The 15,605-nt window shown below is 31.8% G+C and overlaps 1 protein-coding gene across 1 annotated transcript; it reads left to right on the forward strand.

The window, feature by feature from the left end:
• Positions 1-224: 224 nt before the first annotated feature.
• Positions 225-1,127, forward strand: LOC101204450 (heterodimeric geranylgeranyl pyrophosphate synthase small subunit, chloroplastic). The gene has a single exon (XM_004139817.1). The coding sequence runs from the start codon at positions 225-227 to the stop codon at positions 1,125-1,127; it is 903 nt and encodes a 300-aa protein (XP_004139865.1).
• The last annotated feature ends 14,478 nt before the right edge of the window (positions 1,128-15,605 follow it).

Below are 15,605 nucleotides of genomic sequence, written 5' to 3' on the forward strand. Positions count from 1 at the left end.
TTTTATTTGGAAAAATCTCCAATATAATTTCTATCCTTTTTTAAAAATAACAAAAAAACTAAATTAAACTATTGTAGAAACTTAAAATTAAAACAACTCAAAATTATAAACCATTACCAAATCTGCTGACCGCTGACCGCTGACCGAAGTTATGAAACAAACATAAATGAGGACTCCAAATAAATAAAATGTCTCCAAAATTCTATTAGCACTTTGCATCTCTAATGGCGATCTCTCTCAATCTTCTTCAACTTCAACCAAATCTAGCACGCCCCAAGTTCTTCCAAACAAACTCCCTCCCACCGATGCCTTATGTCAGACTTCCCCCGAGGTCCGCCGCCGTCATGTCGCAGATCACTCCCTCCTACTGGGCCGCCATAAACGAAGATATCGAGGATCATCTCCGGCGGGTCATTCCGGTCAAGGACCCAGTGGCGGTGTATGAACCCTTGGGACATTTCATCTTCTCTGCCCCACGAAACTCCGCTCCTGCACTTTGTATCGCCGCCTGCGAGCTCGTCGGCGGTCACCGTGATCAGGCGATGGCGGCGGCTACTGCGATCCAACTCATCTACGCTGCAACGTGCACTCATGAATACCCTCCACTGACGGCGCGTGGAAAACGCGCCTCCGTTGTTGACCGTGTGTACGGATCCAACGTCCAGTTGATGACTGGCGACGGAATAACTCCGATGGGGTTCGAGATTTTGGCGGAATCTTGCGACTGGAGCGAGAGGGGGTCGGAGCGGGTTAGACGAGTGATGGTGGAAGTGGCACGAGCGATGGGGACGGAGGGGTGGATTGGGGGGCAATTCAGGGGACTGGAGGAGGAGGCAACGGTGGAGGAAGTGATAGAGAAGACGGAAGGTGGGTTACACGCGTGTGGGGGCGCGTGTGGAGCTATAATGGGAGGTGGAAATGAAGAGGAAATAGAAAAGATGAGGAAATATGGGAAATTGGTGGGGATTGTTAAAGGATTAACACAAATTGTGTTTGGAGGGAAGGAAAATGAGAGAAAGAGAGAGAAAATTGAAGAGTTGAAGGTTTTGGCTTTCAAGGAATTGGAAGGATTCAATGGAGAAATGGTTCCTCAAATTTACGGCTTCCTTGATTTTGTGCGACTTTAGAACAAATAAATGAACAGATCAATAAGAAGCAAAAAGGAAAACAAAAATTAAGGAAAAATAAACTAAAGGGTAATGTAGAGAAAGTTTTTCTTTTCCTTCTAATTTCTTATTATTGTTTGTGATATTTTTAGCGTTTTATCTCTAATAAAGTATTGTTAGGTTTTAATGGAAATTTTGAGCATCTTAATTCATAGTTGATGTGTGTGTGTGAGTGTGTTTGTTTTTTCCTCTCTCTTCAATATTCATCTTTCTTTTTTTTTTTCCAAAATGCATATAGGAGAATGCAGAGAGTGAAATTATGTAGTGAAAATCGCATCAAAATCTGCTCAACTTCCTACAACATTACTAATCAACTTATAAAGATCATAAATATTATTGGGTTTATGATCCCAAAGAAACAATACGTAGCTATAATCTGCCTTTTAAAATTTATTCTTTTATAATTTGGTGTTTTTATAAGAAAGGAGAATGGAATGGGAGAGAGAGAGAGAGAAGAAATAAATTACTTTTATTCTTTTTAAATTACAAATATTTTTAAATAAAGTATAAAACTACCTAATTAATACAATGACAGCCTCATAAACCTATTTTATAAAATTGAGGGACTAAAATTGGCCAAATGGAAACTCTGGGGACCAAAACATACCAATAACTAAAAACTTGTTGAATTAATTAGGTATATTTTAAATAAAATAAAATAAAATATTTTCTAGTTCCAAATTCTAATTTGACTTTATTTGAGTGTATAAATGGTTAAAAGAAATGGAGAGAAAGCAGAAAGCACATTTGATTTAGGTTTATTTCAAAAATGGGTTGAAAAGCTATCTATGTGGTTTTGAGCATCAAAATCCAATCACAACCAATGAGTACTACATTCAAATGAACATGTGAATTAGGATTTAAAATTCGGAAACATTCACCAATATTTATTTGTACACAATTAATTCATATGGGGTTTTTGTCTTTTTTTTTAATACTGAGATTTATGATTTATCTAAACTACTTGTTTTTATTATTGTTGCAAAAATTATAATAAAACAATTTTGAAATGTTAAAAGGATGTATTTTTTAAAATATAATAAAATAGCAAAATATTTACACGATATACAACCGTTTTTAAAACAGAAAAACTTCAAAGGCCCACAATCAAAAATACCAAAATTTCTGTGATTAATTGACATTCAGAGCACGAAAACTATCATTTACATTCACGATCATTTAGATTTAGAACCAAATCTAAACAATTTTTTTCAATATTTTTTGGTACAGATCGTTTATGTTTGGATAGCCAAATCTAAACGATTTTTTTTCATAATTATGTGGCGTTTAAATTTGGATAGTCAAATCTCAACTATATTTTTTCAAGATTTTTGGTACACGATCGTTTATATTTGGAACATGGTCGTTTAGATTTGATTATTTACATTTGACTATCCAAATTTAAATAATTTTGTTTTAAGATTCTTTGTATACGATGATTTAGATTTGACTATTTTGGTACAGAATCGTGGTTATCAAATATCTCAATAGTTTTTTAAATATATATATATATATATTTTATATTTTGTACACAATTTTCAACCAAATAATAATTTGAAAAAAAAGTAAAAGAAAAACTATAGAAGAAGAAGAGAAAAAGACGATGGAAAGAAAAGAACAATCACATAACAGGAAGAGAAAAACGATGAAAAGAAAGGAAAAACCTAAAAAAAAAAAATTTAATATGGTCAGTTTCATGGATATTTTCATTTTGTTACACGGGTCGTAAATATTTTACCGATTTGTTATATTTATGAAAATTTACATTTTCTTAAAAAATAATAATACAAAACAAACTATTTACACTTTATACAAGAAAAATCATTAAAAAATAAAAATCTATTACATATGATTTTTCTATAAAAGTAAATATTTGGTTATTTTTTATCATTTCACGATTAAAAATGCAGCTTTGGTTTTTTAAGATTCTGCAGAAATAGTAAAAAAAAAAAAATCAAACTTCCATTTTATTTGTTTGTAGTATCATCGTTTTACTTTAAAATATACAACCTTCTCAGACACACCCTTCAACCTAAAAACCCCTTCGTAATTGTCTCTTTGCTCTCACATTCCAATCTCGAAGTCGTTCGTCCAAACAATGGCTACTTGCTTTTGTTGTTTCGTCCCTCGTCTGATCATCATTAGCCATGCCTTCACTAGTAGGCTTCATGTACAAGTCCATCTCTCCACATCTCTCTATAAACTCTTCTCCTACTTTCAGTCATTGCCTCCTCACTGTCACCTTCATTTGAATATTTGTTATGATATTCCTTTGAAAATCTCTGGGGTGAAAGTGCTTCTTCATTTCGTCATCTCCCTTGTGAAACCTTTGAATTCCATTTATCAATTTTTTCTTCATAACCGCTAACAGAACCCCATGGTTTAGGATTTGAAAGAATTCCTAATTTTGATTAGCTTCTTGATTGTTGTTGATTATTTTTTGCTCTGTTTGTCTAGGTTTTCTTGTAGATCAATAACAAAGATTGTCAAGTTCTAAGGCTCTATTTCACCGATAAATTTCTTCCTCGTCGTAACTGTAGGGGCAAGGATTGATTGTTGTGAAACAATATTCCTATGTTTTGGGTTTTCTTTAGAGTATCTCATAGGAGCATTTATAAAAATAGCAAAAAAATTATGATAATAGGGTCAATGTCACTATATTTTTTAAATTACAAAACTAACAAATTTAAAAGCGAATAACCCTATGATAGCCCTCTTATAGTCATATAATAACCGTCTGATATCATTAATTACTTGTTATATTTGTCATATTCGCAATATGCAAAAAAGATGTGCTATGAGCTATTTTTTTCTAAATTTTTTTGTCATCTAATGTAATTTTCCTATCTCATAACCCTTCCCACAACATTCCAATGCTCTATACTAGGTTTGCTTGTAAACCTACAAATTAATCCTACAACATAAGCTATATCAAGGCTAGTGCAGTCAACAGTATATCTTATAAAACTTGTTATGATGCTCGCATACTCAATAACTGTCACTAGTGTTCTTGAACAACTTCGCACCAGGATCATAAGAAGTACAAGTTTGTTTACATTTAAAGTAATTATATTTTTTTAGAATCTTTTCTACATAGTGAGATTGATACAAAGAAATTTCCTTCTCATACCCTAGTTACTTTTATCTATAAGATTACACTAACTTCTTTAAGTCTTTCATGATGTGTAAATTTGACCTAAGAATTAATAAATCATCTGCATACAAACACAATATTGTGTAAAGATTGTATTTTCGAACTTATGGTAGATGCATTTGTCACTTCCATTAACTTTGAAACATGTAGACATGATAAGCCTATCAAATTTTTACTGTCATCGCTTAGAATTTTGTTTCAGACCATAAAAAGATTTATCTAACTTACAGATTTTGTTTTCTTGACCTTGGATAACAAAGTCTTCGGATTGTTCCATATAAACCTTTTCTTCAAATTTTTCATCAAGGAACGCACATTCTTAACATCCATGCGTCGGTCATAATGTGAAACCCCCAAAATTTTTAAATCTTTAGAACTTGTTAAGTTTTAGCAAGGACAAGAGAGAATGAAATTTGTAGAAAAAGAAAGTAAAAATTCTTGGAAAAGGCATTAAGGTTCTATGTTTAAGTTAAAGGGAAGTTAAGTTGAAAAGAGGAAAAAACTAGCTAAGTCCACACCTTAGGCGTTTGGACTTGGTGGGCAATTAAAAGAGGACTAAATAACCCTCCAAAAAGATTATTAAGACAAGTAGTAAAGGCAAGTAGTTAAGATGCATTTCGGATGTCTTAGCAATGTTGGACAAGTTGGAGAGAAAGAAGGACATAGAGGTTAGGCGTTTTGGGTTGGGCATCAAGGCTATGAGAGAAGACCTTTAGAGGTTAGTTATGCATTTTTTTGACAACTATGTGGCATGTTTACAGCAATCAATTTAAGACTAAATCCAAGTGTCTTAATTACTTTTCATGCATTTTATGAGGTGAATTAGAAGTAGAAGGTGTAAGAATGAGATTAAGTGTGGATTTAAGCAAGGAGGATGTGTTAACTCTTTTTAATGCAAGGCTCCCTATAAATAAACAACTTCAGCCAAGAGTTTCCCACAACTCACTCATGAAAATTCACTAAAATTAGTATTAAAATCTTAAAAATTGTTTCTAGTTTGTTGAGGAGGACTGTTCTTCAATTTGGATGCGAGAAGGTTTGCGTTTTGGATCAAAGAAGGCAAGAATGTCATTTTCAAAAAGAATTCAAACAAGGTTCATTCCTAGGGAGCTACAAAACTCTACCTTTGGAATTTTGCTATGAAATGTTCAGGTAAGAAAATTAAGACATTTTAAAGCAACTTTGTAGAATAAAGTTTTATCAAAAGAGTTATGGATTTAAGTTATGATTTTTCAAAGTCAAGTCATGTATTTTGGACGAAAAATTTGGGGAGATGGGTGAAATTTTTATGTTATAAAGGTTATTTTGAAAATTTTAAAGGGAAGTTTTGGATATTTTCATGATCAAGAAATTAATTAAGGATTAAATATGGATTTTTCATATCAAGGGGCTTAAGAGGAATTCCAACGAATGATACAAAAAAGTATTGTGAGTAACACATTGATTTCTAAAGTATTTATTACACATGGTTCAAGCTACACAAGCAATAGTTTGTGAAATGTTTTATAAACGTGAATTTCAAGTTATTGTTCAAAGATATGGTTTATGATAAATGTTTACTGAATTGATATTTCAAGCTATGCTATAATTTGAATGATTCACTGATGAGTGCAAAGGAAATGTTTCAATGTTTTCAAATGTCTTTTCCTAGCCGGAATATTCCATGAGACCTATTGTATACATGTGGTTAACTACATACTAATGGTAGGGTTGATGAGTCTATATTTTATGAGCTATCAGGAAGGGTATATATTTATGCCTTAAAGGAGGACGATTAAAGTGAAAATTGTTTCCTATTGACTATTCCGTCTTCAGACGAAGAGATTTAATATTGTTTGTGGCTATGGAACATTGTCTTCAAAAAGCAAATGCAAATGTTTCAAATTTCATGCTATAAAATGACAGTTTATTGACAAATGTATTTAAGCTTCAGTTTTATATTAAACTATTTATGAAAACTTGTTTGATAAAATTGTTGCTCATTAAGTCTTTCAATTTACTCTTTCAACATGTTTTCCCTCTTTCCAGGTACAGATTGTGACTCTCTGCGTGTTAAACTTACTACTATCATGCCAATCGAATATTTTATCATGAAACGAATAGATTTGTTAAAAGTATTACTATATTTAAATTAAAAGTTTATATTTTCATGTTTTGTACATTTTACTTGGTATTTATAAAAGGCATTTCAAAAGGGTCACACTATGGTTTCAAAGTATTTCAAAGTTAAAGACTTTTGCTGGCAAATGTTTCATGTATTCATGTCAAAGGTCAGTTGAAGTCATTCCAGAGGTGAATGACTTCGGCTGACATCACACCACATCTCGAGCCCAGCAATCAGATGTTTAGAGTGGGGTGTGACAAATAACTTTGACCATACATCCACATTGCAAAATTAAGAAAGGTCGTGTACTCTACAACATTTAATTCTGACAATACTTTCAACTTAAACCCTTCTTTTGTTTATTCTTTGATAGATGGTTACTCTATTTTTATCATTAATTTAAAGAAAAAAATCATTACTACTGAAATTAGTCCAAATTTTACATTTATAGAACTTTAGAATTTATTTCAATTTTTAGTTTCAAAATTTAATTCACAAAATCTAAAAGATTGATTTTTAAACATGAAAGAGAAAGGAGTAAAATGTAGAGAAGGTATGACAAAACTAAATATACATGTTGTTATAGAAATAATGATACTAATCTCGGCTTCAACAACAGTGATCTCTCAGCCTTAACTCGCTCGATATATGCAATGATACTAACCTCTCTTAAAGAGCAGATTTGTAAGGCTTAGTAAGAAAGCATTGACAGAGATTTCAAGGAATAGGAGAAGAACACAACAAATTTACAGTGGTTCGACTAATTAGAGCCTATGTCCACTTTGAAGCAGCCACGGAGCTTTTCTCTCTTTTTCTCTCACTCTGATATTTCATATAGAGTTCATATAGTTATTATTACATTACAAAGTTATTCAATGACGGTGAAGATAACAACCTCTAACTAACTAATTAATTTTTCTGTTGAATTTAGTTGTAGGGTTTTGAGCTGAGAATCTGCATTCAGGGGTTTCAAGTCACCTCGAGAAGTAACTGCTCCTTCATCGAGAAGATCAAGAACAGAGCATCGGATGAGCCAAGATTGAACTGGGATTGAGCATCCAGATATAATTTAATTCGTTTAACTTGCTGAACAGTTAGAGCACCAAAATTGGACCGGGATCTCTCGAGTTTCATCGTGATCTTCTGAAAGTAATAAAATTTAGAACATAATATAATTCACACTTGATGATAAATTTGTTTGTGGTCAATACTCTTAAAACTACAAATCTAACGAACTTTTAGCATATAGAAACTTGACATGAAAACCACAGAAGGAATAGTTTTATCAAAGAAAGCGGCTTAATTATATTCCTTGAGCTGCAAATAAGGCCAAAGATAAATCTCTCAAGATCATGCGCCAATGATGTGTATCAACCAATCTTCTAAGCATACAACATGAAAGAAACCTCTCGTCCAACGTCAAATCATTAAACATGCATGTAACAACAATATCACAAATTCAATGCCATGCTCTTACTCCCAAATTTTATCACCAAACTTCTGCACTATCAATTAGTAAGAAAAAATAATATATTCTTCGAATTTTTCTTATATATCTAATTCAGAATTAGTGTAACTTCTTATTTTTCATTCTACAATCAGTCAAGATATATATGCTTATCAACTCAAATAAATGATCAAAACAAGATCAAACAATATAAATCAAATGACCATAAAGTTAATAAGTACAAGAAAAAAGACCATTGCTTAAAAAATTTGACGCATTTTTTCAAAAAGAGAAGAAGCTTCCAATTTGTGAAGCCCATGGGTATCAGCAATTAAGAGATCACAATTTTCACCTTCTTTTAACGCAATTATGAGATCACTATCAAGTGGGAGTTTCAAAATTATTGAAAAGTTATTGTCATGCTAACTGTATCAGGATGTGTCTACTTAGATTGATAACCTAAATCAAAGTTTATACACAAGTCCTAACTGAAAACTAAAAACAAAAGCTTCTAAGTCTTGGCTAACACAATAACATAAATACCTTCAGATACCACAAGCCACCACCATATTAGTTACTAGTGCTTGTAAATTAATTAATTCTCTTTTTCAGATTCTTTTCGCTGTTCCTCTTCATTTCTTTCCTCCATACAGTTAACCTTCATTAACAACATCATGAGCAGAAAGATCACAACTTGCAAGGATTACTTTTAAAAAGCTCAAAATGGAGGCGGGCGGCAAGTGTGTGAGAGATGAGTTGAAGAGGGAATTTGTTCCCTTAACTATTGGGATTGACTGCTGCAACTTAAAAGAGAAAAGGGAAAAAAGTCCTAATTGAAAATGTAAGGAAAAGGACGGAGGAAAATAATTGTAGTAAAAAAGCTTTGTCATAAATTGATGATACCAAAAAGTTGTCAAATTTTCATATTTACCTGTCAAAATCAGTCTTTTTTTTTCATTTGCTTATAACTAATGACTATATTTCTAAGTCATTAATTAATGATACGAAAGAATGTTCATAAATTTCGAAAAACTTCGTCTCTCTACAAAAGATGCGATTTTTGGCTTTAATGACCCTTTTCTAGTCAAAAATTTTGTACACAAAAAGATTATCATGAAAACTCCTTTTTTTTCACCAAAACAAGTGAAATAAGCTTTTAATGACTCATTTTCATTCTCTACTCTAAATTTGCTACGGTTCATGAGTGATGGTATATATATTTTGCAGTAGTGTGGCAACCAAAATTTCCACTTGGAGGATTGAAAGAGAATCTCACAAGGAGGGCTGAAAGAGAATCTGATAAAGAGTGGTTGACGATAGAAAGTTAATTAAGATATCATAAACAAATTAAAGAGTTGGATAACAGAAACGGTTCTTTCAAAGAATTAGTGTTGACCAAGAAAGATAGATATGCCTAGGAAAACACGATAAAATTCGTACCAAACAAAACGTATAAAAAATCCTTATTCTCATCCTCAATGTTCTTGTATCAATTAGGGTTTTCTTCCACCTTCAACCTGCCCACGACATTGAAAAAGTAATAAAGATCCATACATATAGTAGATTTTGGGATTGATGTTTCAAACAAGTAGGGGTATTTGTTGTATTAAATTAATTAGGTTATAATTTTTAGTATTTAATGTTGAAAACAAGGAACATTTGTAGTAAATAGAGAGAATAATAAAGATCCATCGGGTATGATAAATTCTGATGTTATGTTCATAACAAGAAAGAAGCAGTTGTTGTATAAGTTGGTTTTATGTTTTCTAGTAATGTTCAAAACAAGAAGGGATATTCGTTCGATCTATAGATACGGAGAGAATTATAATAAATATCCATAGGAGAGAACACAATTTTGGAGCTATGTTTCAAAGACAAGAAGGGGTATTTGTTGTTTAAGTTTAGGGTTTGATCTATTACTTAGTAATGTTCAAAATAATAAGGCATGGAAATAGAGATTTTGAATTAATAATATGTTCAAAACAAGAAAAGACATAATTCGTTGTTGAACTTGGATTCCTATTTCTTAGTTATGTTCAAAACAAGAAGGGGTATTTGTTGAATAATAAAGATCCAAAGGAGATCAATATTCATATATTTTCTGGAGGGATTGAATTTGGTTTATGATTAATGGTCATGTTTATTGATTTGGTAAATGTAATATTTACTTTTGATAATGAAAAATATACCAAACATTTTGATTGGTTATTTATTGACATTGTAAAAGTGGTATTTACTATTAATAAATCGATAATTTCAAATAAACATTTTGGTTTAGGAAATTGATGTTTTATTTCAATCACATTAATTATGTCTCTATGCCAATGGGTATTTATACACATGATCAAAAGAGGAAAAAGATTGTTAAGAAATAACCAAGTAAATAGCAAAATACAACCTAATAATAACAGATAGCTATTATTAGGTTGTATTTTGTTATTTAATTGGTAAACCTAGCTACTTCTTTTCTTCTAATAGATGATATGATAGCGATAACTTGTTGAGAGTTCTTACAAACAAATAAAAATTTGTGATACCAAGTGAACTACCACTAAAATTTAGATAGTACTGTTTGGAGAATCAGGTTGGTTCATAGGGAAGCAGGATGATAGGTTCACGGTGGTTAATTTTCTAATTAAAGCAATGAATGGAGAAGGGTTGTGTGCAGAAATATAAAGTGGTAGAACTATGAAAGCACCCTATAGACATCGTACTGGCCTTCAATGGCTGTCATAATTAAGCTAGCACCCAAATTTATTAATTAATAACTTAACTAAACTAGATGTTGGGTTAGTTGGGTTTGATAGTGTCCATAAAACCCTAACATTCGCATGGGGTTCACTAAGAATAATAAAATTTGGATAGTCTAAGTTATTAAGCGTTTTCAATATTCTTGAATTAAACCGATCATGCAATGTTGTAAATGTTAAGTTTTACGTTCTAAAACTCGTGATTTGTAGATGTTAAAATTTTCTATTATTCAACAAAGTTTTTGAAGTATTGTTCAATAAATTGTTATTGAATAAAATATTTGTTTGTTATAAAACTCAAAATCCAATAAACAAGGTTTTGTTATTATAGTATGATTACTTGAACTTTATACTGAGACATAAAAGTGGATCAAGTTCGAGTAATAATAGTCTAAATGGCCAGAGGACATTATGGATGCGGCCCACTTTGCAATTAGTACAAACAGTGTGATCCCAAGACACTCATGTAGTGTATATCATGTGAGTGGGGACATCCTATAAAATGAGATTGTATATAATCAAACCATGAAATAGTCTCTTTTACATTATAACATCGTTAAGTGATTAAAACTAACTATTTTGATTATTAATGACCTAGGTAACTCGACCATAATCCTGACCTAATTATGAACTCATATTCAAACAAGATTATCCTTAGATCTATTTAGGTAAGGAGAATTTATCAGCATTGGCTCAAAAGTCCTCTCATTTCAGCGATAAAACTAAATGGATAGCTGGAGACATAGGGTATAAGATGGAATTCGTTGATACTTACACTTAAGGTTAATAGATAGGTTGTTCCCTTAAGTGCTTACTTCATGTCTTGAACAAAGGGACTCCGCCCTCTCATTGGTCTGAGCGGGATTCGGTTTATAGGTTGAGCATTCAACCAATTACTCGTTAGAGAATCAGCTAAGACTTAAGGAACAAGATATACTCTTAAGGGTACACTACAAGAAAATGGGACTCCTCCATCGCAGAAATAGGCATCGGCGAAAGCAACATCGAAAAAGGGCTTATCTCTAACACCAAAAAATACACGTCAATCAAGACAAGTAGTCCTGACTTCGTGGTTCAAGACATCGGAGAAATATAAATTAATATTTAATTCTTGCATTTTTCTTGACGTCTGAATGCATGACGTTGGGGAAAGTTTCGGCATTTCCGACGTTTATGTTGACTACGTCGGATAAATATATACAATAAAATAATTGTTCTACTTCCCCTGAAGCCATACAGTAGATGTTGAGAGAAGTGAACCCTAATTGCAACATCATAAGTAAAACTTCGTGAGAGGTGGACCCTATTCTCGACGTTTTACTTATGACATTGGAAATAGGGGGTCTCCCGACGTCTTCGAAGTGCATCGAAAGTTTCCCTATAAAAATCCACTTTCAGTTCTGTGAATCACGGAATTGAAAAGGAGAAGGCCAATTTGAGAGAGAGACCGAGAAGGAGAGAAATCCACGATGCCACTTGTCGTCGTTCGTTGTCATCTGCCGCCATCGCCCTTCATTCCAGTAAGTGGTTTAGTTTAGTTAGTTATTGTTTTATTTTAGTTAATTAGTTTTTAGTATTCACATTTCAAATTAGTTTTAGGTTTTAGATTTCAAATTAGTTTTAGTATTTAGATTTTGAATTAGTTGTAGATTTTAGTATTAAATTCAAATTTGAAATGTTGTTAGAAGTCGAGATTGAAGTTAAAGTTGAATTTCAATTTCAATTTCAATTTCAATTTTAGGTTATATTGAATTTTTGGTCGACTATAATGGTATTAAAATTTCTTTAATTTGTGGTTGAGATTTGTTCCGGTTATTCTGCACTTACATAGCTTTTAGTTTAAACTTAGATTTTTAATTGTTAATAGTTTTGTTTGATAAAAATGAGGTAGATTTCTTATGTCTATCTTGTGGTTAATGGTAGCTTCTTTAGTTCAAACTTAGTTTCTAGTTTGTTAGTGGTTTTGGGGGTTTGAAGTGTTAGGTAGCTTATAAGGGAAGTGTTAGGTATGTTTAGAAGTGTTAGGTAGGTTTTCAACTTAGCTTTATTGAAAGTTAGGAGATTGGGCATATAACTTGTTCATGGAGTTATTTCGAGCATTTGAGAGGAGGAATATAACACTAATCAAACCTATTTATTTTTTAGGACATTTAACGATGGACAAAGGTTGAATGAAACTTAGGAATAAGTTCTCGGGCTGAGTATAGAGAGGAAATGTCCCAAATTTTAGAGGTTGCAAAGTATCATGTCAATAATTATGGACTTTTAATTTGTGAAAACATTTTTTTTGTATTTTCTACTTTTAATTGTCAGCTAATAACTTATATTTTTTTATGCAGAATCAAATGCTTGAACTCCAGTCCCAACCCACCCCAGAAGGCTCTCAGCCATTTTCTGGAGACGAGATATGCAAAACAGTTTTGGGTAGGTAATCGGGCTATACTCAAAAGGTCTTGTTTAGGGCCTTAAGCCTAAGTCCCGAAAGATTGTTGCCAATTCTTTAATTTGTCTACATCAGTTGCTTAAGAGATGCACGCCAAGGAGATTAGCGAATTAAAAGATTGTCTTGACAACACTCAACAATTAATTGAAAAACAACAAAGAACGTTGGAGTTGCATACCCAACAAATGAAAGAAATGAGGAAGATGATCGAGGAAATGAGTTAGAGACAAAGAGAACCTTGAACACTTTGGGTACGTATTTTTTAGACTTGTAAGTTGTTTAATTTTTCATTGGTTATATATATCTAAATTTACTTTTACGTCACTTTAGGTTTGGAATTCTTTGAATTTGACATCTATGGTAATAATTAGGAGATAGTGTAGTTTTTTTCCTTTTCATGTAATTGTTTTGAAGAATTTAAACCATTTATAATTTTCCTTATACATTTCGACTTAGTAATTAATTTTATAATAACAATTTTTTATTTTAATAATTTGTTATTAATTTTGTGTTTGTTGTCTTTCATAATTTTTTTGAATTTATATAATTAGAACCCAATAGTCACCTCAAAATAACAAAAAAAATCATTTTGAATAAAATAATTTAATATATATATGTATATATATAATAATAATAATAATAATTTCTTCTAACACATACAATGCGTCGAGCATAATGAACCTTTCTTAATGTTGTGAAGATGACGTCGAGGAAAGTTCATCCGACGTCACATTGGGAGAATAGTACGCTCGACACACGAAGACATCATCGGGAATAAGCCAATGTCGTCGACGTCGGCATTGAAGGGGTCAAGAATAGGTCATTCCCATTGCCATCTCGTTGGCATGTCGAGCTTTGCTCCCCCGATGTATACCCCCGACGGTCTTTCCAACAGCATTTGTGACGTCAAAAGAGGTTATTCCAATGTCGTTGGGTACAATAACCGACACTTGGTGGCGTTGGGCATTCCTCAATTCCTTGTAGTGGTAAAATGATAAATTTACCAAGCCAAAATTACAAACAACCTGTAAAGGATTTGACTTACAAATAATTGTTATATCAAATGGAGACAAATATATCTACAATGAGGAGAGTACAACTACAAGCTATAGTGAACAGTCCTGATTAATTAAAGAATGTTGATTAACTAGTAAAGATTAAACTCGGTTAAAATAGCTTAGCTAGCTAATCTTGAATCATTTGAGCACATAAGTGATAGATCCCTCTACTAGCTCGTTATGGAATTAAACTTAGAATAGAATGATTGAAAATTTGAATTATTGAAATTAGTAGAGAAAATGAATCGTTAATATTGATATAATTAATTATTACAAATGGAGAGAGAAATGGTATTTAAATAAGATTTAAATATCATAAATCCGAATTAGGTCAATTGGATTGATAGAGATACGTGTTGAAAAATAACGATATAACATTAAAATTAATTAAATATTATGGGTCTTTTCAAAAATATAACAAAGCAGCAAAATATTTACACTCTATAGAACAATTTTGAAAACAAAAAAAGCACACCGACCCACAATGAAAAATATCAAAAATGCTCTGCGATTAATTGGCATCTAGCACGCCTAGTATATTTGAGAAACGTGAGCGTAATATATTTGGAAAACTATCGTTTAGATTTGGTTATTCCTTCCTACATGATCGTTTACATTTGATCGTACCCAAATCTAAACGATTTTTTTCAAGATTCTTTGTACATGATCTTTTAGATTTGACAAACGACCGTTTAGATTTGGCACGCAATCATTGAGATTTGATCATTTAAATTTGGGTAGCCAAATCTCAACAATTTTTTTCAAGATTCTTCGGTGCACGATCGCTTAGATTTGACAAATTGTCGTTTAGATTTGGCACATGATCGTGTAGATTTTGACACACAATCGTTTAAATTTGGGTAGTCAAATCTCAATGATTTTTTAAGGATTTTTTGGTACACGATGGTTTAGATTTGTCATACGATCGTTTAAATTATGGTAGTTAAATCTCAATGATTTTTTTTCAAAAGTTTGGTACAAGATTATTTACATTTGGTACATTATCGTTTATATTTTGGAAACGATCATTTAGATTTAGCTATTTTTGTTACGCAATCGTTTACAGTTGGCAATCCATTTTTTTCACGATCTTTTGTATTTGCCACACAATCTTAAACAACCAAATAACAATTTAAAAAATATATAAAAAAAAAATCACAGAAGAAGATAAAAGGTCGATGGAAAGAAAAGAAAAATAATCAAATAACTATTTGAAAAAAAATAAAAATTGCTAAAGAAAAGAAAAAGACAACGGAAAGAAAATAAGAATTGCAGAAGAAAGAATATGGAAAGAAAGAACAAATGGAAATATTTAAAAAAAAATGCAAAAGAAGAAAAAAGTACGATGGAAAGAAAAAAAAGGTTGGAGAAGAAGAGAAAAGAACGATGAAAAAAAATCCAGAGGAAAAAAAGAGAAAAATCGAACTAGAAAAGAGAAGAATGACAATGATAAGAAATGTCAAACTTATCATTTTTTTAAAAA

The sequence above is a fragment of the Cucumis sativus genome, chromosome 7 (genome assembly GCF_000004075.3).
Source record: "Cucumis sativus cultivar 9930 chromosome 7, Cucumber_9930_V3, whole genome shotgun sequence".
Taxonomy (NCBI): Eukaryota; Viridiplantae; Streptophyta; class Magnoliopsida; order Cucurbitales; family Cucurbitaceae; genus Cucumis; species Cucumis sativus.